This window comes from Leptodactylus fuscus, chromosome 4 (genome assembly GCF_031893055.1).
Source record: "Leptodactylus fuscus isolate aLepFus1 chromosome 4, aLepFus1.hap2, whole genome shotgun sequence".
Taxonomy (NCBI): domain Eukaryota; kingdom Metazoa; phylum Chordata; class Amphibia; order Anura; family Leptodactylidae; genus Leptodactylus; species Leptodactylus fuscus.
Window position 1 is genome coordinate 225,036,844 of NC_134268.1, and position 22,826 is coordinate 225,059,669.

The 22,826-nt window shown below is 57.7% G+C and overlaps 1 protein-coding gene across 1 annotated transcript; it reads right to left on the reverse strand.

Moving 5' to 3' along the window:
* Positions 1–1,337: 1,337 nt before the first annotated feature.
* LOC142201068 (zinc finger protein 777-like) lies at positions 1,338–22,633 on the reverse strand. The gene is made up of 5 exons (XM_075271900.1): positions 22,533–22,633; positions 4,467–4,593; positions 2,462–2,551; positions 2,226–2,288; positions 1,338–1,480 (listed from the first exon to the last, which is right to left on the reverse strand). Exons 1-5 carry the CDS (start codon positions 22,533–22,535, stop codon positions 1,395–1,397), a joined length of 369 nt encoding a protein of 122 aa, XP_075128001.1. The 5' UTR covers positions 22,536–22,633; the 3' UTR covers positions 1,338–1,394.
* Positions 22,634–22,826: the final 193 nt, after the last annotated feature.

Consider the following 22,826-nt stretch of genomic DNA (forward strand, 5'->3'; position numbering starts at 1 on the left):
ACCTTCTACGCCATCAGAAGACAACTGTACCACCTCAAACCACCGGTGAGGGTCTGGATGAAGATATTTGACGCTGTCATCTCCCCGATCCTTCTCTATGGCAGTGAGGTTTGGGGCCCAGCCACCTACCCAGACCAGTCAAGGTGGAATTCCAGCCCAACAGAGAACTTCCACCTGGAGTTCTGCAAATACCTGCTCCATGTCCATCGCAACACCACCAACATGGCCTGCAGGGCAGAGCTAGGCAGACTCCCCCTATGGCTCACCATACAGAAGAGGGCGCTAGCTTTCCAGGCACACATCCAGGGGAGCGACTCCTACCACCACCAAGCATGGCTAAGCCACCGGAGCAAACCAGACACTCACCAACCAAACAGCAGCCAACCACCAAACCAAAAACTCCAACAGATGATAACCAAGGCCGAAATAAAGGCGACCACAGAGGCAAACAGAGAGCGGTACATTGAAGAATGGAGAAACGAAATAAATAACTCCAAGAAACTCACCAATGTGTACCAATCCCTACAAAGGGACTACACCATGGCCACCTACCTGGAGAGAATACGCCACCCCAAGCACAGACAGACCCTGAGCCGATACAGACTGAGCGCCCACAACCTAGAGATAGAGACGGGGCGATACAGACAGACGTACAAGCCACGGGAGAAGAGACTGTGCCAGCACTGTGACCAGGGGGCCCAAGAAGACCAGACCCACTTCCTGCTACACTGCACCAAATACTCAGCTGTGAGGGCCGTCTACTACCAAAGACTCTCTGCCCACATCCCAGACTGGGAGAAGAGGAAACTCTACATCCTACTGGGAGAAGAAGAGGCCACTGTGGAGATCGCTGCCCAATACGTGTCCAGCTGTCACCAAACCAGAGGAAGATGAGACTCCACGGACTGTTATATTTATCCCAATACACCCGCCCCACCCACCCCCACCTCCCCATATAGCAGTCACCAACGAAGAGGAAGATGAGAGACTCCACGGACTGTTATATTTATCCCAATAAACCCGCCCCACCCCACCTTCAACCCCACCCCCCCATATAGCGGTCACCAACGAAGCGGAAGATGAGACTCCATGGACACCCTCTGAGGAGGGCAGCTCGTAGAGAGGAGATGACAGGCGGTGGTCCTTAAAGGAGAAGTCCACAGATAAAGGCAATGCTGGTAGAATGAGCCGTCAATGCGCACTGCGGCCGTTCAGGTCATGGGCACAGCGGGGCACAGATCCAATCACCATCCATACAAGTGAGAAGCACAGGACAGACCACCCCCCACCAGGGGACCAGGACCCCGACCACAGCGCAGTCAGAGACCCCACACGGCTACAAAATAATTCCTTTAATAAAAGCAAAAACAGAACACACAGGCAGAGAGCGCCATCTACAGGTCAAAGAGCTCGTCCAGAAATATCAGAATGTCCAGCATGTCCCACTGCGGCTGGTTCTCCGTGTCCTCCAGCAGCTCCTCTGCAAGACAAAGACAGTGATCACACCAGAGCAGCGGGGGGAGTGGGGTCTGTGTTACATGGGGGCCGGGCCCCACATATTGGGGGTCTACATGATACAGGGGGCCAGGCCTCCACTCCCTGGGGGTCTACATGATACAGGGGGCCAGGCCACCACACATTGGGGGTCTACATGATACAGGGAGCCAGGCCACCACACATTGGGGGTCTACATGATATGGGGGGCCAGGCCTCCACTTCCCGGGGGTCTACATGATACAGGGAGCCAGGCCCCACTCCCCAGGGGCTGTACATGATACGGGGGGCCAGGCCCCACTTCCCGGGGGCCTACATGATACGGGGGGGGCCAGGCCCCACTCCCCAGGACTGTACATGATACAGGGGCCAGGCCCCACTCCCCAGGGGCTGTACATGATACGGGGGGCCAGGCCTTCACTCCCCGGGGATCTACATGATATGGGGGGCCGGGCCTCCACTCCCCGGGGGTCTACATGATATGGGGGGCCGGGCCTCCACTCCCCGGGGGTCTACATGATATGGGGGGCCGGGCCTCCACTCCCCGGGGGTCTACATGATACGGGGGGCCGGGCCTCCACTCCCCGGGGGTCTACATGATACGGGGGGCCGGGCCTCCACTCCCCGGGGGTCTACATGATATGGGGGCCAGGCCCCACTCCCCAGGACTGTACATGATACAGGGGCCAGGCCCCACTCCCCAGGGGCACACATGGCTCGGGGGCAGGTACCTGGGCAGTGTATCTGCAGCTCCATGTCCAGCTCCTCTTCCACCAACGCTCGGTCACTTCTGTCTGTAGATCATAAATATAAATGAATAAAGATAAGAGGAATTCACAGCCTTGGGAGACTCCGCCCACTATTCATAGGCCACACCCACAAACTCATCCAATAAAAACCTCCTCCTGCTAGCGACTCATTGATAGAGAAGAGATGAGCGGGGGAAGTGCTTGGCTCCTCCCATCACCTGTGTGGGCGGGGTTTTCTGTGCACGGCTCCTGGGCCCTGATACAGGGGTCTTCTCCCCTCTCAATCCTGGACAGGATCTCCGGCTGATCTGGAGGAAGAAGAGAAACATGGCGGCGTCACCTGCAGCGTATAGCGGGGGGCAGCACTGGCACAGTAAGTAAGCGGCCATTTTCTTGTGGCCACCAGCATGCGCAGTCGGCTCTGCCCGAGGCCACCGCTGGAAGAAGATGCGTGAAGAGGCCGTTCCTGGAGAAGATGGAGGCGGCGCTGGAGAGTTCTCTCGCAGTATTGGGCCCGCCCCCAGTGCTGTGAGAGAACTCATTTGCATACCGGCACGGAGAAGACCTCTACAGATAGGAGACGAGGAGGCTTTCTTAAGGATATTCCTACGTGTCAATGACAACAAATGATTGATGTTAATGGTAGAATCCCTTTAAAGAAGAGAGAGTCACCTTCATCTACCAGATCACTGTGATCGCCCGCACAGATCCCGAGAGATTCACTGGTGACAACGATCTCGGGATCTCAGTATTGAAACTGGTATCGCAGTGAATCTCTGAGGATCTGTGCGGGCGATCACAGTGATCTGGTAGATGAAGGGGACATTCTCTTCTTTAAAATGAATCCAAGCTCCTCTTCATAGCCCTGCCGGACCCTGAGAATCTGCCGTTACTAGTAAGGAGGTCTTAGATACGTCCCCCCCCACGGAGGATGGCACGTGACGGAAACGGTTAAAGACCCACCATATGGCAGACGTCAGGAAGGGGTTAAGCCATGACTAGATCCCTCTTCCATGTTACGTAGCGGACCTGTGAGGTAATGGCGCTCTCCTTACATTCCTCAGGTTTATCCCTATACCCATAGTACGGCCGCCATTTCCTGAGGTTTCGGTATTTGGCGGCGTTTCTTTTATTTCGCGTTGCCTTCACTATTTGGACTTGAGATGGATCAGGAGGTTTATTTTCACTTGTGACCTAGAGGAGTCGGGGGAGGGGCGGGGGGACTTTGTAGGGGTTCAGTTTTGACCCCACTGTGTCATCAAATGGCTTGTCCCGTAGCCCAGCACTGGGGTTCAGCGATCGGGATCAGAAAAGATCGGATGCCGATCGAGTAAATTTCACGATCTTGTTCTGATCCCGCCTACAATAGATCGGTAACAGAATTCCGCTCCTGATCGCTCTACTTTCCTGCACAGATCCGCTGCCGCTCCCTGTTCTTCTTGGTCCAGTCCTCTCTCATTTACAGGCCTGCAGAGCGCTGTGCACCCCCGCCTCCCAGGATAGTGTTACAGACCTTGGAATAAGGCGGGGCTTGTTGTGGCTTAGGAGAGTGCGGGCGGGTACTGGGAGGAGGGATGTGAGTGATGCACTGACGTCTCCCCACCCTGTACCCAACCACACTCTCCTAAGCCGCACGGCGCTCTGAAGGCCTGTAAATGAGAGAGGAGCGGACCGAGAACAACAGGGAGCAGCAGCGGATCTGTGCAGGTAAGTGGACACCAGGGGGGACGAAGTAGCCGAGGGATTTTTAATCACTACACAGCGTGGAGTCTAAAGCGTTCAATTTCTAGACTCCATGCTGTGTAGTGAGAAGATCGTTTTTAAAATCCAATCTTCGATCATTAAAGAAATCCCATTGACTTGCAGGATTGGGATCAGATGGAAAATGATTGGAAATCTCAAGATCGGCCCAACCCTAGTCAGCACACATCTGGACTGCAGTCTATGGCAGGATCCCTGGATGTCCATCGGGGCCGGCCTCGGGGTTACTGCACTGGCAGTGACAGGTCCGAGAGTCTCCATATGTAAATGTAAGGGGAGGGGCAAGGGCTAAGGGGAGGGGCCAAGGCTGGGATCAGAGACAGCAGGAGCCAACGTCTGCCATAATAGTACAGAGAAGGTCAGAAATGGGCGGGGCTTAGGGGGGAGGGATTACAGGTGTTATGGTGACCCCTGGGGGGCAGCGCAGTGAACATTGCAGGAGCCACAGGGGGCGCCACTCACCTACAAACACCAGGGTCTGGTAATTCTCCTTCATTACGTCCTTGTACAGCTCCTTCTGCCATTCCTCCAGGCTGCGCCATTCGTCCTCCGTAAAAAACACCGCCACGTCATCAAACCGGAAGGAGATCTGCAGGACACAAACAAGACAGGATGTCAGTGCAGGCGAGCGCGTAATGTAGCCCTTGGTGTACTACACTATGTGTGTGTGTGGCCCCTGGTGTACTGCACTATGTGTGGCCCCTGGTGTACTACACTATGTGTGTGTGTGGCCCCTGGTGTACTGCACTATGTGTGTGTGTGTGTGTGGCCCCTGGTGTACTGCATTGTGTGTGTAGCCCTTGGTGTACTGCACTATGTGTGTGTGTGTGTGGCCCCTGGTGTACTGCACTATGTGTGTGTGTGTGGCCCCTGGTGTACTGCACTATGTGTGTGTGTGTGTGGCCCCTGGTGTACTGCACTATGTGTGTGTGTGTGTGTGGCCCCTGGTGTACTGCACTATGTGTGTGTGTGTGTGTGGCCCCTGGTGTACTGCACTATGTGTGTGTGTGTGTGGCCCCTGGTGTACTGCACTATGTGTGTGTGTGTGTGTGGCCCCTGGTGTACTGCACTATGTGTGTGTGGCCCCTGGTGTACTGCACTATGTGTGTGTGTGTGGCCCCTGGTGTACTGCACTGTGTGTGTGTGTGTGGCCCCTGGTGTACTGCACTATGTGTGTGTGTGTGTGGCCCCTGGTGTACTGCATTGTGTGTGTGTGGCCCCTGGTGTATTGCATTGTGTGTGTGGCCCCTGGTGTATTGCATTGTGTGTGTGGCCCCTGGTGTACTGCATTGTGTGTGGCCCCTGGTGTACTGCATTGTGTGTGGCCCCTGGTGTACTGCATTGTGTGTGTGGCCCCTGGTGTACTGCATTGTGTGTGTGTGTGGCCCCTGGTGTACTGCAGTGTGTGTGTGTGGCCCCTGGTGTACTGCAGTGTGTGTGTGTGGCCCCTGGTGTATTGCAGTGTGTGTGTGTGGCCCCTGGTGTACTGCAGTGTGTGTGTGTGGCCCCTGGTGTACTGCAGTGTGTGTGTGTGGCCCCTGGTGTGCTGCATTGTGTGTGTGTGGCCCCTGGTGTGCTGCATTGTGTGTGTGTGGCCCCTGGTGTACTGCAGTGTGTGTGTGTGGCCCCTGGTGTACTGCAGTGTGTGTGTGTGGCCCCTGGTGTGCTGCATTGTGTGTGTGTGGCCCCTGGTGTACTGCATTGTGTGTGTGGCCCCTGGTGTACTGCAGTGTGTGTGTGTGGCCCCTGGTGTGCTGCATTGTGTGTGTGTGGCCCCTGGTGTGCTGCATTGTGTGTGTGTGGCCCCTGGTGTGCTGCATTGTGTGTGTGTGTGGCCCCTGCTGTACTGCATTGTGTGTGTGGCCCCTGCTGTACTGCATTGTGTGTGTGGCCCCTGGTGTACTGCAGTGTGTGTGTGTGGCCCCTGGTGTACTGCAGTGTGTGTGTGTGGCCCCTGGTGTACTGCAGTGTATGTGTGTGGCCCCTGGTGTACTGCACTGTGTGTGTGTGTGGCCCCTGGTGTGCTGTATTGTGTGTGTGTGGCCCCTGGTGTGCTGCATTGTGTGTGTGGCCCCTGGTGTGCTGCATTGTGTGTGTGTGTGGCCCCTGCTGTACTGCAGTATGTGTGTGGCCCCTGGTGTACTGCAGTGTGTGTGTGTGGCCCCTGGTGTATTGCAGTGTGTGTGTGTGGCCCCTGGTGTACTGCAGTGTGTGTGTGTGGCCCCTGGTGTACTGCAGTGTGTGTGTGTGGCCCCTGGTGTGCTGCATTGTGTGTGTGTGGCCCCTGGTGTGCTGCATTGTGTGTGTGTGGCCCCTGGTGTACTGCAGTGTGTGTGTGTGTGGCCCCTGGTGTACTGCAGTGTGTGTGTGTGGCCCCTGGTGTGCTGCATTGTGTGTGTGTGGCCCCTGGTGTACTGCATTGTGTGTGTGGCCCCTGGTGTACTGCAGTGTGTGTGTGTGGCCCCTGGTGTGCTGCATTGTGTGTGTGTGGCCCCTGGTGTGCTGCATTGTGTGTGTGTGGCCCCTGGTGTACTGCATTGTGTGTGTGTGTGGCCCCTGCTGTACTGCATTGTGTGTGTGGCCCCTGCTGTACTGCATTGTGTGTGTGGCCCCTGGTGTACTGCAGTGTGTGTGTGTGGCCCCTGGTGTACTGCAGTGTGTGTGTGTGTGTGTGGCCCCTGGTGTACTGCAGTGTGTGTGTGTGGCCCCTGGTGTGCTGCATTGTGTGTGTGTGGCCCCTGGTGTACTGCATTGTGTGTGTGTGTGGCCCCTGCTGTACTGCATTGTGTGTGTGGCCCCTGGTGTACTGCAGTGTGTGTGTGTGGCCCCTGGTGTACTGCATTGTGTGTGTGGCCCCTGGTGTACTGCAGTGTGTGTGTGTGTGTGTGTGGCCCCTGGTGTACTGCACTGTGTGTGTGTGTGTGGCCCCTGGTGTACTGCATTGTGTGTGTGGCCCCTGGTGTACTGCATTGTGTGTGTGTGTGGCCCCTGCTGTACTGCATTGTGTGTGTGGCCCCTGGTGTACTGCAGTGTGTGTGTGTGGCCCCTGGTGTACTGCAGTGTGTGTGTGTGGCCCAAGGTGTACTGCAGTGTGTGTGTGTGGCCCCTGGTGTACTGCAGTGTATGTGTGTGGCCCCTGGTGTACTGCACTGTGTGTGTGTGTGGCCCCTGGTGTGCTGTATTGTGTGTGTGTGGCCCCTGGTGTGCTGCATTGTGTGTGTGGCCCCTGGTGTACTGCATTGTGTGTGTGTGTGGCCCCTGCTGTACTGCAGTGTGTGTGTGGCCCCTGGTGTACTGCAGTGTGTGTGTGTGGCCCCTGGTGTATTGCAGTGTGTGTGTGTGGCCCCTGGTGTACTGCAGTGTGTGTGTGTGGCCCCTGGTGTACTGCAGTGTGTGTGTGTGGCCCCTGGTGTGCTGCATTGTGTGTGTGTGGCCCCTGGTGTACTGCAGTGTGTGTGTGTGGCCCCTGGTGTACTGCAGTGTGTGTGTGTGGCCCCTGGTGTGCTGCATTGTGTGTGTGTGGCCCCTGGTGTACTGCATTGTGTGTGTGGCCCCTGGTGTACTGCAGTGTGTGTGTGTGGCCCCTGGTGTGCTGCATTGTGTGTGTGTGGCCCCTGGTGTGCTGCATTGTGTGTGTGTGGCCCCTGGTGTACTGCATTGTGTGTGTGTGTGGCCCCTGCTGTACTGCATTGTGTGTGTGGCCCCTGCTGTACTGCATTGTGTGTGTGGCCCCTGGTGTACTGCAGTGTGTGTGTGTGGCCCCTGGTGTACTGCAGTGTGTGTGTGTGTGTGTGTGGCCCCTGGTGTACTGCAGTGTGTGTGTGTGGCCCCTGGTGTGCTGCATTGTGTGTGTGTGGCCCCTGGTGTGCTGCATTGTGTGTGTGTGTGGCCCCTGCTGTACTGCATTGTGTGTGTGGCCCCTGGTGTACTGCAGTGTGTGTGTGTGGCCCCTGGTGTACTGCATTGTGTGTGTGGCCCCTGGTGTACTGCAGTGTGTGTGTGTGTGGCCCCTGGTGTACTGCACTGTGTGTGTGTGTGTGGCCCCTGGTGTACTGCATTGTGTGTGTGTGTGGCCCCTGGTGTACTGCACTGTGTGTGTGTGTGGCCCCTGGTGTACTGCACTGTGTGTGTGTGTGGACCCTGGTGTACTGCACTGTGTGTGTGTGTGTGGCCCCTGGTGTACTGCATTGTGTGTGTGTGTGTGTGGCCCCTGGTGTACTGCACTGTGTGTGTGTGTGGCCCCTGGTGTACTGCATTGTGTGTGTGTGTGTGGCCCCTGCTGTACTGCATTGTGTGTGTGGCCCCTGGTGTACTGCAGTGTGTGTGTGTGGCCCCTGGTGTACTGCAGTGTGTGTGTGTGGCCCAAGGTGTACTGCAGTGTGTGTGTGTGGCCCCTGGTGTACTGCAGTGTATGTGTGTGGCCCCTGGTGTACTGCACTGTGTGTGTGTGTGGCCCCTGGTGTGCTGTATTGTGTGTGTGTGGCCCCTGGTGTGCTGCATTGTGTGTGTGGCCCCTGGTGTACTGCATTGTGTGTGTGTGTGGCCCCTGCTGTACTGCAGTGTGTGTGTGGCCCCTGGTGTACTGCAGTGTGTGTGTGTGGCCCCTGGTGTATTGCAGTGTGTGTGTGTGGCCCCTGGTGTACTGCAGTGTGTGTGTGTGGCCCCTGGTGTACTGCAGTGTGTGTGTGTGGCCCCTGGTGTGCTGCATTGTGTGTGTGTGGCCCCTGGTGTGCTGCATTGTGTGTGTGTGGCCCCTGGTGTACTGCAGTGTGTGTGTGTGGCCCCTGGTGTACTGCAGTGTGTGTGTGTGGCCCCTGGTGTGCTGCATTGTGTGTGTGTGGCCCCTGGTGTACTGCATTGTGTGTGTGGCCCCTGGTGTACTGCAGTGTGTGTGTGTGGCCCCTGGTGTGCTGCATTGTGTGTGTGTGGCCCCTGGTGTGCTGCATTGTGTGTGTGTGGCCCCTGGTGTACTGCATTGTGTGTGTGTGTGGCCCCTGCTGTACTGCATTGTGTGTGTGGCCCCTGCTGTACTGCATTGTGTGTGTGGCCCCTGCTGTACTGCAGTGTGTGTGTGTGGCCCCTGGTGTACTGCAGTGTGTGTGTGTGTGTGTGGCCCCTGGTGTACTGCAGTGTGTGTGTGTGGCCCCTGGTGTGCTGCATTGTGTGTGTGTGGCCCCTGGTGTACTGCATTGTGTGTGTGTGTGGCCCCTGCTGTACTGCATTGTGTGTGTGGCCCCTGGTGTACTGCAGTGTGTGTGTGTGGCCCCTGGTGTACTGCATTGTGTGTGTGGCCCCTGGTGTACTGCAGTGTGTGTGTGTGTGGCCCCTGGTGTACTGCACTGTGTGTGTGTGTGTGGCCCCTGGTGTACTGCATTGTGTGTGTGTGTGGCCCCTGGTGTACTGCACTGTGTGTGTGTGTGGCCCCTGGTGTACTGCACTGTGTGTGTGTGTGGACCCTGGTGTACTGCACTGTGTGTGTGTGTGTGGCCCCTGGTGTACTGCATTGTGTGTGTGTGTGTGTGGCCCCTGGTGTACTGCACTGTGTGTGTGTGTGGCCCCTGGTGTACTGCATTGTGTGTGTGGCCCCTGGTGTACTGCAGTGTGTGTGTGTGGCCCCTGGTGTACTGCAGTGTGTGTGTGTGGCCCAAGGTGTACTGCAGTGTGTGTGTGTGGCCCCTGGTGTACTGCAGTGTGTGTGTGTGGCCCCTGGTGTACTGCACTGTGTGTGTGTGTGGCCCCTGGTGTGCTGTATTGTGTGTGTGTGGCCCCTGGTGTGCTGCATTGTGTGTGTGGCCCCTGGTGTACTGCATTGTGTGTGTGTGTGGCCCCTGCTGTACTGCAGTGTGTGTGTGGCCCCTGGTGTACTGCAGTGTGTGTGTGTGGCCCCTGGTGTATTGCAGTGTGTGTGTGTGGCCCCTGGTGTACTGCAGTGTGTGTGTGTGGCCCCTGGTGTACTGCAGTGTGTGTGTGTGGCCCCTGGTGTACTGCAGTGTGTGTGTGTGGCCCCTGGTGTGCTGCATTGTGTGTGTGTGGCCCCTGGTGTACTGCAGTGTGTGTGTGTGGCCCCTGGTGTACTGCAGTGTGTGTGTGTGGCCCCTGGTGTGCTGCATTGTGTGTGTGTGGCCCCTGGTGTACTGCATTGTGTGTGTGGCCCCTGGTGTACTGCAGTGTGTGTGTGTGGCCCCTGGTGTGCTGCATTGTGTGTGTGTGGCCCCTGGTGTGCTGCATTGTGTGTGTGTGGCCCCTGGTGTACTGCATTGTGTGTGTGTGTGGCCCCTGCTGTACTGCATTGTGTGTGTGGCCCCTGCTGTACTGCATTGTGTGTGTGGCCCCTGGTGTACTGCAGTGTGTGTGTGTGGCCCCTGGTGTACTGCAGTGTGTGTGTGTGGCCCCTGGTGTACTGCAGTGTGTGTGTGTGGCCCCTGGTGTGCTGCATTGTGTGTGTGTGGCCCCTGGTGTACTGCATTGTGTGTGTGTGTGGCCCCTGCTGTACTGCATTGTGTGTGTGGCCCCTGGTGTACTGCAGTGTGTGTGTGTGTGGCCCCTGGTGTACTGCATTGTGTGTGTGGCCCCTGGTGTACTGCAGTGTGTGTGTGTGTGGCCCCTGGTGTACTGCACTGTGTGTGTGTGTGTGGCCCCTGGTGTACTGCATTGTGTGTGTGTGTGTGGCCCCTGCTGTACTGCATTGTGTGTGTGGCCCCTGGTGTACTGCAGTGTGTGTGTGTGGCCCCTGGTGTACTGCAGTGTGTGTGTGTGGCCCCTGGTGTACTGCAGTGTGTGTGTGTGGCCCCTGGTGTGCTGCATTGTGTGTGTGTGGCCCCTGGTGTACTGCATTGTGTGTGTGTGTGGCCCCTGCTGTACTGCATTGTGTGTGTGGCCCCTGGTGTACTGCAGTGTGTGTGTGTGGCCCCTGGTGTACTGCATTGTGTGTGTGGCCCCTGGTGTACTGCAGTGTGTGTGTGTGTGGCCCCTGGTGTACTGCACTGTGTGTGTGTGGCCCCTGGTGTACTGCATTGTGTGTGTGTGTGGCCCCTGGTGTACTGCATTGTGTGTGTGTGGCCCCTGGTGTACTGCACTGTGTGTGTGTGTGGACCCTGGTGTACTGCACTGTGTGTGTGTGGCCCCTGGTGTACTGCACTGTGTGTGTGTGTGGACCCTGGTGTACTGCATTGTGTGTGTGTGTGTGGCCCCTGGTGTACTGCACTGTGTGTGTGTGTGTGGCCCCTGGTGTACTGCATTGTGTGTGTGTGTGTGTGGCCCCTGGTGTACTGCACTGTGTGTGTGTGTGGCCCCTGGTGTACTGCATTGTGTGTGTGTGTGTGGCCCCTGCTGTACTGCATTGTGTGTGTGGCCCCTGGTGTACTGCAGTGTGTGTGTGTGTGGCCCCTGGTGTACTGCAGTGTGTGTGTGTGGCCCAAGGTGTACTGCAGTGTGTGTGTGTGGCCCCTGGTGTACTGCAGTGTATGTGTGTGGCCCCTGGTGTACTGCACTGTGTGTGTGTGTGGCCCCTGGTGTGCTGTATTGTGTGTGTGTGGCCCCTGGTGTGCTGCATTGTGTGTGTGGCCCCTGGTGTACTGCATTGTGTGTGTGTGTGGCCCCTGCTGTACTGCAGTGTGTGTGTGGCCCCTGGTGTACTGCAGTGTGTGTGTGTGGCCCCTGGTGTACTGCAGTGTGTGTGTGTGGCCCCTGGTGTGCTGCATTGTGTGTGTGTGGCCCCTGGTGTACTGCAGTGTGTGTGTGTGGCCCCTGGTGTACTGCAGTGTGTGTGTGTGGCCCCTGGTGTGCTGCATTGTGTGTGTGTGGCCCCTGGTGTACTGCATTGTGTGTGTGGCCCCTGGTGTACTGCAGTGTGTGTGTGTGGCCCCTGGTGTGCTGCATTGTGTGTGTGTGGCCCCTGGTGTGCTGCATTGTGTGTGTGTGGCCCCTGGTGTACTGCATTGTGTGTGTGTGTGGCCCCTGCTGTACTGCATTGTGTGTGTGGCCCCTGCTGTACTGCATTGTGTGTGTGGCCCCTGCTGTACTGCAGTGTGTGTGTGTGGCCCCTGGTGTACTGCAGTGTGTGTGTGTGTGTGTGTTGCCCCTGGTGTACTGCAGTGTGTGTGTGTGGCCCCTGGTGTGCTGCATTGTGTGTGTGTGGCCCCTGGTGTACTGCATTGTGTGTGTGTGTGGCCCCTGCTGTACTGCATTGTGTGTGTGGCCCCTGGTGTACTGCAGTGTGTGTGTGTGGCCCCTGGTGTACTGCATTGTGTGTGAGGCCCCTGGTGTACTGCAGTGTGTGTGTGTGTGGCCCCTGGTGTACTGCACTGTGTGTGTGTGTGTGGCCCCTGGTGTACTGCATTGTGTGTGTGTGTGGCCCCTGGTGTACTGCACTGTGTGTGTGTGTGGCCCCTGGTGTACTGCACTGTGTGTGTGTGTGGACCCTGGTGTACTGCACTGTGTGTGTGTGTGTGGCCCCTGGTGTACTGCATTGTGTGTGTGTGTGTGTGTGGCCCCTGGTGTACTGCACTGTGTGTGTGTGTGGCCCCTGGTGTACTGCATTGTGTGTGTGTGTGTGGCCCCTGCTGTACTGCATTGTGTGTGTGGCCCCTGGTGTACTGCAGTGTGTGTGTGTGGCCCCTGGTGTACTGCAGTGTGTGTGTGTGGCCCAAGGTGTACTGCAGTGTGTGTGTGTGGCCCCTGGTGTACTGCAGTGTATGTGTGTGGCCCCTGGTGTACTGCACTGTGTGTGTGTGTGGCCCCTGGTGTGCTGTATTGTGTGTGTGTGGCCCCTGGTGTGCTGCATTGTGTGTGTGGCCCCTGGTGTACTGCATTGTGTGTGTGTGTGGCCCCTGCTGTACTGCAGTGTGTGTGTGGCCCCTGGTGTACTGCAGTGTGTGTGTGTGGCCCCTGGTGTATTGCAGTGTGTGTGTGTGGCCCCTGGTGTACTGCAGTGTGTGTGTGTGGCCCCTGGTGTACTGCAGTGTGTGTGTGTGGCCCCTGGTGTGCTGCATTGTGTGTGTGTGGCCCCTGGTGTACTGCAGTGTGTGTGTGTGGCCCCTGGTGTACTGCAGTGTGTGTGTGTGGCCCCTGGTGTGCTGCATTGTGTGTGTGTGGCCCCTGGTGTACTGCATTGTGTGTGTGGCCCCTGGTGTACTGCAGTGTGTGTGTGTGGCCCCTGGTGTGCTGCATTGTGTGTGTGTGGCCCCTGGTGTGCTGCATTGTGTGTGTGTGGCCCCTGGTGTACTGCATTGTGTGTGTGTGTGGCCCCTGCTGTACTGCATTGTGTGTGTGGCCCCTGCTGTACTGCATTGTGTGTGTGGCCCCTGGTGTACTGCAGTGTGTGTGTGTGGCCCCTGGTGTACTGCAGTGTGTGTGTGTGGCCCCTGGTGTACTGCAGTGTGTGTGTGTGGCCCCTGGTGTGCTGCATTGTGTGTGTGTGGCCCCTGGTGTACTGCATTGTGTGTGTGTGTGGCCCCTGCTGTACTGCATTGTGTGTGTGGCCCCTGGTGTACTGCAGTGTGTGTGTGTGGCCCCTGGTGTACTGCATTGTGTGTGTGGCCCCTGGTGTACTGCAGTGTGTGTGTGTGTGGCCCCTGGTGTACTGCATTGTGTGTGTGTGTGTGGCCCCTGCTGTACTGCATTGTGTGTGTGGCCCCTGGTGTACTGCAGTGTGTGTGTGTGGCCCCTGGTGTACTGCAGTGTGTGTGTGTGTGGCCCCTGGTGTACTGCAGTGTGTGTGTGTGGCCCCTGGTGTACTGCAGTGTGTGGCCCCTGGTGTGCTGCATTGTGTGTGTGTGGCCCCTGGTGTACTGCATTGTGTGTGTGGCCCCTGGTGTACTGCATTGTGTGTGTGTGTGGCCCCTGCTGTACTGCATTGTGTGTGTGGCCCCTGGTGTACTGCAGTGTGTGTGTGTGGCCCCTGGTGTGCTGCAGTGTGTGTGTGTGGCCCCTGGTGTGCTGCAGTGTGTGTGTGTGGCCCCTGGTGTGCTGCATTGTGTGTGTGTGGCCCCTGGTGTACTGCATTGTGTGTGTGGCCCCTGGTGTACTGCATTGTGTGTGTGTGTGTGGCCCCTGCTGTACTGCATTGTGTGTGCGGCCCCTGGTGTACTGCACTATGTGTGTGTGTGTGTGGCCCCTGGTGTACTGCATTGTGTGTGTGTGGCCCCTGGTGTATTGCATTGTGTGTGTGGCCCCTGGTGTATTGCATTGTGTGTGTGTCCCCTGGTGTACTGCATTGTGTGTGGCCCCTGGTGTACTGCATTGTGTGTGGCCCCTGGTGTACTGCATTGTGTGTGTGGCCCCTGGTGTACTGCATTGTGTGTGTGTGTGGCCCCTGGTGTATTGCATTGTGTGTGTGGCCCCTGGTGTACTGCAGTGTGTGTGTGTGGCCCCTGGTGTACTGCAGTGTGTGTGTGTGGCCCCTGGTGTACTGCAGTGTGTGTGTGTGTGGCCCCTGGTGTACTGCAGTGTATGTGTGTGGCCCCTGGTGTACTGCAGTGTGTGTGTGTGGCCCCTGGTGTACTGCAGTGTGTGTGTGTGGCCCCTGGTGTACTGCAGTGTGTGTGTGTGGCCCCTGGTGTACTGCAGTGTGTGTGTGGCCCCTGGTGTACTGCACTGTGTGTGTGTGTGTGGCCCCTGGTGTGCTGCATTGTGTGTGTGTGGCCCCTGGTGTACTGCATTGTGTGTGTGGCCCCTGGTGTACTGCATTGTGTGTGTGTGTGTGGCCCCTGCTGTACTGCAGTGTGTGTGTGGCCCCTGGTGTACTGCAGTGTGTGTGTGTGGCCCCTGGTGTATTGCAGTGTGTGTGTGTGGCCCCTGGTGTATTGCAGTGTGTGTGTGTGGCCCCTGGTGTACTGCAGTGTGTGTGTGTGGCCCCTGGTGTGCTGCATTGTGTGTGTGTGGCCCCTGGTGTACTGCATTGTGTGTGTGGCCCCTGGTGTACTGCAGTGTGTGTGTGTGGCCCCTGGTGTGCTGCATTGTGTGTGTGGCCCCTGGTGTACTGCATTGTGTGTGTGTGTGGCCCCTGCTGTACTGCATTGTGTGTGTGGCCCCTGGTGTACTGCAGTGTGTGTGTGTGGCCCCTGGTGTACTGCAGTGTGTGTGTGGCCCCTGGTGTACTGCAGTGTGTGTGTGTGGCCCCTGGTGTACTGCAGTGTGTGTGTGTGGCCCCTGGTGTACTGCAGTGTGTGTGTGTGGCCCCTGGTGTGCTGCATTGTGTGTGTGTGGCCCCTGGTGTACTGCAGTGTGTGTGTGTGGCCCCTGGTGTACTGCAGTGTGTGTGTGTGGCCCCTGGTGTGCTGCATTGTGTGTGTGTGGCCCCTGGTGTACTGCATTGTGTGTGTGGCCCCTGGTGTACTGCAGTGTGTGTGTGTGGCCCCTGGTGTGCTGCATTGTGTGTGTGTGGCCCCTGGTGTGCTGCATTGTGTGTGTGTGGCCCCTGGTGTACTGCATTGTGTGTGTGTGTGGCCCCTGCTGTACTGCATTGTGTGTGTGGCCCCTGCTGTACTGCATTGTGTGTGTGGCCCCTGGTGTACTGCAGTGTGTGTGTGTGGCCCCTGGTGTACTGCAGTGTGTGTGTGTGGCCCCTGGTGTACTGCAGTGTGTGTGTGTGGCCCCTGGTGTGCTGCATTGTGTGTGTGTGGCCCCTGGTGTACTGCATTGTGTGTGTGTGTGGCCCCTGCTGTACTGCATTGTGTGTGTGGCCCCTGGTGTACTGCAGTGTGTGTGTGTGTGGCCCCTGGTGTACTGCATTGTGTGTGTGGCCCCTGGTGTACTGCAGTGTGTGTGTGTGTGGCCCCTGGTGTACTGCACTGTGTGTGTGTGTGTGGCCCCTGGTGTACTGCATTGTGTGTGTGTGTGTGGCCCCTGCTGTACTGCATTGTGTGTGTGGCCCCTGGTGTACTGCAGTGTGTGTGTGTGGCCCCTGGTGTACTGCAGTGTGTGTGTGTGGCCCCTGGTGTACTGCAGTGTGTGTGTGTGGCCCCTGGTGTGCTGCATTGTGTGTGTGTGGCCCCTGGTGTACTGCATTGTGTGTGTGTGTGGCCCCTGCTGTACTGCATTGTGTGTGTGGCCCCTGGTGTACTGCAGTGTGTGTGTGTGGCCCCTGGTGTACTGCATTGTGTGTGTGGCCCCTGGTGTACTGCAGTGTGTGTGTGTGTGGCCCCTGGTGTACTGCACTGTGTGTGTGTGGCCCCTGGTGTACTGCATTGTGTGTGTGTGTGGCCCCTGGTGTACTGCATTGTGTGTGTGTGGCCCCTGGTGTACTGCACTGTGTGTGTGTGTGGACCCTGGTGTACTGCACTGTGTGTGTGTGGCCCCTGGTGTACTGCACTGTGTGTGTGTGTGGACCCTGGTGTACTGCACTGTGTGTGTGTGTGTGGCCCCTGGTGTACTGCATTGTGTGTGTGTGTGTGTGGCCCCTGGTGTACTGCACTGTGTGTGTGTGTGGCCCCTGGTGTACTGCATTGTGTGTGTGTGTGTGGCCCCTGCTGTACTGCATTGTGTGTGTGGCCCCTGGTGTACTGCAGTGTGTGTGTGTGTGGCCCCTGGTGTACTGCAGTGTGTGTGTGTGGCCCAAGGTGTACTGCAGTGTGTGTGTGTGGCCCCTGGTGTACTGCAGTGTATGTGTGTGGCCCCTGGTGTACTGCACTGTGTGTGTGTGTGGCCCCTGGTGTGCTGTATTGTGTGTGTGTGGCCCCTGGTGTGCTGCATTGTGTGTGTGGCCCCTGGTGTACTGCATTGTGTGTGTGTGTGGCCCCTGCTGTACTGCAGTGTGTGTGTGGCCCCTGGTGTACTGCAGTGTGTGTGTGTGGCCCCTGGTGTACTGCAGTGTGTGTGTGTGGCCCCTGGTGTGCTGCATTGTGTGTGTGTGGCCCCTGGTGTACTGCAGTGTGTGTGTGTGGCCCCTGGTGTACTGCAGTGTGTGTGTGTGGCCCCTGGTGTGCTGCATTGTGTGTGTGTGGCCCCTGGTGTACTGCATTGTGTGTGTGGCCCCTGGTGTACTGCAGTGTGTGTGTGTGGCCCCTGGTGTGCTGCATTGTGTGTGTGTGGCCCCTGGTGTGCTGCATTGTGTGTGTGTGGCCCCTGGTGTACTGCATTGTGTGTGTGTGTGGCCCCTGCTGTACTGCATTGTGTGTGTGGCCCCTGCTGTACTGCATTGTGTGTGTGGCCCCTGCTGTACTGCAGTGTGTGTGTGTGGCCCCTGGTGTACTGCAGTGTGTGTGTGTGTGTGTGTTGCCCCTGGTGTACTGCAGTGTGTGTGTGTGGCCCCTGGTGTGCTGCATTGTGTGTGTGTGGCCCCTGGTGTACTGCATTGTGTGTGTGTGTGGCCCCTGCTGTACTGCATTGTGTGTGTGGCCCCTGGTGTACTGCAGTGTGTGTGTGTGGCCCCTGGTGTACTGCATTGTGTGTGAGGCCCCTGGTGTACTGCAGTGTGTGTGTGTGTGGCCCCTGGTGTACTGCACTGTGTGTGTGTGTGTGGCCCCTGGTGTACTGCATTGTGTGTGTGTGTGGCCCCTGGTGTACTGCACTGTGTGTGTGTGTGGCCCCTGGTGTACTGCACTGTGTGTGTGTGTGGACCCTGGTGTACTGCACTGTGTGTGTGTGTGTGGCCCCTGGTGTACTGCATTGTGTGTGTGTGTGTGTGTGGCCCCTGGTGTACTGCACTGTGTGTGTGTGTGGCCCCTGGTGTACTGCATTGTGTGTGTGTGTGTGGCCCCTGCTGTACTGCATTGTGTGTGTGGCCCCTGGTGTACTGCAGTGTGTGTGTGTGGCCCCTGGTGTACTGCAGTGTGTGTGTGTGGCCCAAGGTGTACTGCAGTGTGTGTGTGTGGCCCCTGGTGTACTGCAGTGTATGTGTGTGGCCCCTGGTGTACTGCACTGTGTGTGTGTGTGGCCCCTGGTGTGCTGTATTGTGTGTGTGTGGCCCCTGGTGTGCTGCATTGTGTGTGTGGCCCCTGGTGTACTGCATTGTGTGTGTGTGTGGCCCCTGCTGTACTGCAGTGTGTGTGTGGCCCCTGGTGTACTGCAGTGTGTGTGTGTGGCCCCTGGTGTATTGCAGTGTGTGTGTGTGGCCCCTGGTGTACTGCAGTGTGTGTGTGTGGCCCCTGGTGTACTGCAGTGTGTGTGTGTGGCCCCTGGTGTGCTGCATTGTGTGTGTGTGGCCCCTGGTGTACTGCAGTGTGTGTGTGTGGCCCCTGGTGTACTGCAGTGTGTGTGTGTGGCCCCTGGTGTGCTGCATTGTGTGTGTGTGGCCCCTGGTGTACTGCATTGTGTGTGTGGCCCCTGGTGTACTGCAGTGTGTGTGTGTGGCCCCTGGTGTGCTGCATTGTGTGTGTGTGGCCCCTGGTGTGCTGCATTGTGTGTGTGTGGCCCCTGGTGTACTGCATTGTGTGTGTGTGTGGCCCCTGCTGTACTGCATTGTGTGTGTGGCCCCTGCTGTACTGCATTGTGTGTGTGGCCCCTGGTGTACTGCAGTGTGTGTGTGTGGCCCCTGGTGTACTGCAGTGTGTGTGTGTGGCCCCTGGTGTACTGCAGTGTGTGTGTGTGGCCCCTGGTGTGCTGCATTGTGTGTGTGTGGCCCCTGGTGTACTGCATTGTGTGTGTGTGTGGCCCCTGCTGTACTGCATTGTGTGTGTGGCCCCTGGTGTACTGCAGTGTGTGTGTGTGGCCCCTGGTGTACTGCATTGTGTGTGTGGCCCCTGGTGTACTGCAGTGTGTGTGTGTGTGGCCCCTGGTGTACTGCATTGTGTGTGTGTGTGTGGCCCCTGCTGTACTGCATTGTGTGTGTGGCCCCTGGTGTACTGCAGTGTGTGTGTGTGGCCCCTGGTGTACTGCAGTGTGTGTGTGTGTGGCCCCTGGTGTACTGCAGTGTGTGTGTGTGGCCCCTGGTGTACTGCAGTGTGTGGCCCCTGGTGTGCTGCATTGTGTGTGTGTGGCCCCTGGTGTACTGCATTGTGTGTGTGGCCCCTGGTGTACTGCATTGTGTGTGTGTGTGGCCCCTGCTGTACTGCATTGTGTGTGTGGCCCCTGGTGTACTGCAGTGTGTGTGTGTGGCCCCTGGTGTGCTGCAGTGTGTGTGTGTGGCCCCTGGTGTGCTGCAGTGTGTGTGTGTGGCCCCTGGTGTGCTGCATTGTGTGTGTGTGGCCCCTGGTGTACTGCATTGTGTGTGTGGCCCCTGGTGTACTGCATTGTGTGTGTGTGTGTGGCCCCTGCTGTACTGCATTGTGTGTGCGGCCCCTGGTGTACTGCACTATGTGTGTGTGTGTGTGGCCCCTGGTGTACTGCATTGTGTGTGTGTGGCCCCTGGTGTATTGCATTGTGTGTGTGGCCCCTGGTGTATTGCATTGTGTGTGTGTCCCCTGGTGTACTGCATTGTGTGTGGCCCCTGGTGTACTGCATTGTGTGTGGCCCCTGGTGTACTGCATTGTGTGTGTGGCCCCTGGTGTACTGCATTGTGTGTGTGTGTGGCCCCTGGTGTATTGCATTGTGTGTGTGGCCCCTGGTGTACTGCAGTGTGTGTGTGTGGCCCCTGGTGTACTGCAGTGTGTGTGTGTGGCCCCTGGTGTACTGCAGTGTGTGTGTGTGTGGCCCCTGGTGTACTGCAGTGTATGTGTGTGGCCCCTGGTGTACTGCAGTGTGTGTGTGTGGCCCCTGGTGTACTGCAGTGTGTGTGTGTGGCCCCTGGTGTACTGCAGTGTGTGTGTGTGGCCCCTGGTGTACTGCAGTGTGTGTGTGGCCCCTGGTGTACTGCACTGTGTGTGTGTGTGTGGCCCCTGGTGTGCTGCATTGTGTGTGTGTGGCCCCTGGTGTACTGCATTGTGTGTGTGGCCCCTGGTGTACTGCATTGTGTGTGTGTGTGGCCCCTGTTGTACTGCAGTGTGTGTGTGGCCCCTGGTGTACTGCAGTGTGTGTGTGTGGCCCCTGGTGTATTGCAGTGTGTGTGTGTGGCCCCTGGTGTATTGCAGTGTGTGTGTGTGGCCCCTGGTGTACTGCAGTGTGTGTGTGTGGCCCCTGGTGTGCTGCATTGTGTGTGTGTGGCCCCTGGTGTACTGCATTGTGTGTGTGGCCCCTGGTGTACTGCAGTGTGTGTGTGTGGCCCCTGGTGTGCTGCATTGTGTGTGTGGCCCCTGGTGTACTGCATTGTGTGTGTGTGTGGCCCCTGCTGTACTGCATTGTGTGTGTGGCCCCTGGTGTACTGCAGTGTGTGTGTGTGGCCCCTGGTGTACTGCAGTGTGTGTGTGGCCCCTGGTGTACTGCAGTGTGTGTGTGTGTGGCCCCTGGTGTACTGCAGTGTGTGTGTGTGGCCCCTGGTGTGCTGCATTGTGTGTGTGTGGCCCCTGGTGTACTGCATTGTGTGTGTGTGTGGCCCCTGCTGTACTGCATTGTGTGTGTGGCCCCTGGTGTACTGCAGTGTGTGTGTGTGGCCCCTGGTGTACTGCATTGTGTGTGTGGCCCCTGGTGTACTGCAGTGTGTGTGTGGCCCCTGGTGTACTGCACTGTGTGTGTGTGGCCCCTGGTGTACTGCATTGTGTGTGTGTGTGTGGCCCCTGCTGTACTGCATTGTGTGTGTGGCCCCTGGTGTACTGCATTGTGTGTGTGGCCCCTGGTGTACTGCATTGTGTGTGTGTGTGGCCCCTGCTGTACTGCATTGTGTGTGTGGCCCCTGGTGTACTGCAGTGTGTGTGTGTGGCCCCTGGTGTACTGCAGTGTGTGTGTGTGGCCCCTGGTGTACTGCAGTGTGTGTGTGTGGCCCCTGGTGTGCTGCATTGTGTGTGTGTGGCCCCTGGTGTACTGCATTGTGTGTGTGGCCCCTGGTGTACTGCATTGTGTGTGTGTGTGGCCCCTGCTGTACTGCAGTGTGTGTGTGTGGCCCCTGGTGTACTGCAGTGTGTGTGTGTGGCCCCTGGTGTGCTGCATTGTGTGTGTGTGGCCCCTGGTGTACTGCATTGTGTGTGTGGCCCCTGGTGTACTGCATTGTGTGTGTGTGTGGCCCCTGCTGTACTGCATTGTGTGTGTGGCCCCTGCTGTACTGCATTGTGTGTGTGGACCCTGGTGTACTGCAGTGTGTGTGTGTGGCCCCTGGTGTGCTGCATTGTGTGTGTGTGGCCCCTGGTGTACTGCATTGTGTGTGTGGCCCCTGGTGTACTGCAGTGTGTGTGTGTGTGTGGCCCCTGGTGTACTGCAGTGTGTGTGTGTGCGGCCCCTGGTGTACTGCACTGTGTGTGTGTGTGGCCCCTGGTGTACTGCATTGTGTGTGTGTGTGGCCCCTGGTGTACTGCATTGTGTGTGTGTGTGTGGCCCCTGGTGTACTGCATTGTGTGTGTGTGTGTGGCCCCTGGTGTACTGCAGTGTGTGTGTGTGGCCCCTGGTGTATTGCAGTGTGTGTGTGTGGCCCCTGGTGTACTGCAGTGTGTGTGTGTGGCCCCTGGTGTACTGCAGTGTGTGTGTGGCCCCTGGTGTGCTGCATTGTGTGTGTGTGGCCCCTGGTGTACTGCATTGTGTGTGTGTGTGGCCCCTGCTGTACTGCATTGTGTGTGTGGCCCCTGGTGTACTGCAGTGTGTGTGTGTGGCCCCTGGTGTATTGCAGTGTGTGTGTGTGGCCCCTGGTGTACTGCAGTGTGTGTGTGTGGCCCCTGGTGTACTGCAGTGTGTGTGTGGCCCCTGGTGTGCTGCATTGTGTGTGTGTGTGGCCCCTGGTGTACTGCATTGTGTGTGTGGCCCCTGGTGTACTGCATTGTGTGTGTGGCCCCTGGTGTACTGCAGTGTGTGTGTGTGGCCCCTGGTGTACTGCAGTGTGTGTGTGTGTGTGGCCCCTGGTGTACTGCACTGTGTGTGTGTGTGTGGCCCCTGGTGTACTGCATTGTGTGTGTGTGTGGCCCCTGGTGTACTGCATTGTGTGTGTGTGTGGCCCCTGGTGTACTGCACTGTGTGTGTGTGTGGCCCCTGGTGTACTGCACTGTGTGTGTGTGTGGCCCCTGGTGTACTGCACTGTGTGTGTGTGTGGCCCCTGGTGTACTGCATTGTGTGTGTGGCCCCTGGTGTACTGCACTGTGTGTGTGTGTGTGGCCCCTGGTGTACTGCATTGTGTGTGTGTGTGTGTGTGTGGCCCCTGGTGTACTGCACTGTGTGTGTGTGTGGCCCCTGGTGTACTGCATTGTGTGTGTGTGTGTGTGGCCCCTGGTGTACTGCATTGTGTGTGTGTGTGTGGCCCCTGGTGTACTGCATTGTGTGTGTGTGGCCCCTGGTGTACTGCACTGTGTGTGTGTGTGTGTGGCCCCTGGTGTACTGCACTGTGTGTGTGTGTGGCCCCTGGTGTACTGCATTGTGTGTGTGTGTGTGTGTGGCCCCTGGTGTATTGCATTGTGTGTGTGGCCCCTGGTGTACTGCACTGTGTGTGTGTGTGTGGCCCCTGGTGTATTGCATTGTGTGTGTGGACCCTGGTGTACTGCATTGTGTGTGTGTGTGTGTGTGTGTGTGTCCCCAATAGTACATACACCCCCCGCCCCCTCCCCCCGTTGCTCCCGGTCCCCTCGCCCCTCCCCCGCTCACCATGTCTTTCTCTCCGGTTTCCCGGATTCTCTCCCATAATAACACGGGAGATGCTGCGGAGGAACGATCCAGCGGCGGCGTGACGTCACAATCACGTGATCGAACAGGAAAGGGCGAGTCCTAATCAGGAGGTTGGCGGGCGCCATGTTGGTTGTGGGCAATGTGGGCAGGTTAGTCTCCTGATTTGTCTCCTGTACAAAGATGGCGTCCGGAATAAAAAAAAGTTCGCGTAGGCGGGGCCGAGCATCAGTAAGTAGTCACCGGATGTCAGGACATGATGGGAGCGTCACTTCC

Excerpts from the sequence above, each read along its gene's own strand:
- LOC142201068 (XM_075271900.1), bottom strand. Across the intron at positions 2,289-2,461 it reads AGAAAACCCCGCCCACACAG|ACAGAAGTGACCGAGCGTTG; the intron begins GTGATGGGAGGA and ends TATGATCTACAG. Across the intron at positions 1,481-2,225 it reads GCTGCAGATACACTGCCCAG|AGGAGCTGCTGGAGGACACG; the intron begins GTACCTGCCCCC and ends TTTGTCTTGCAG.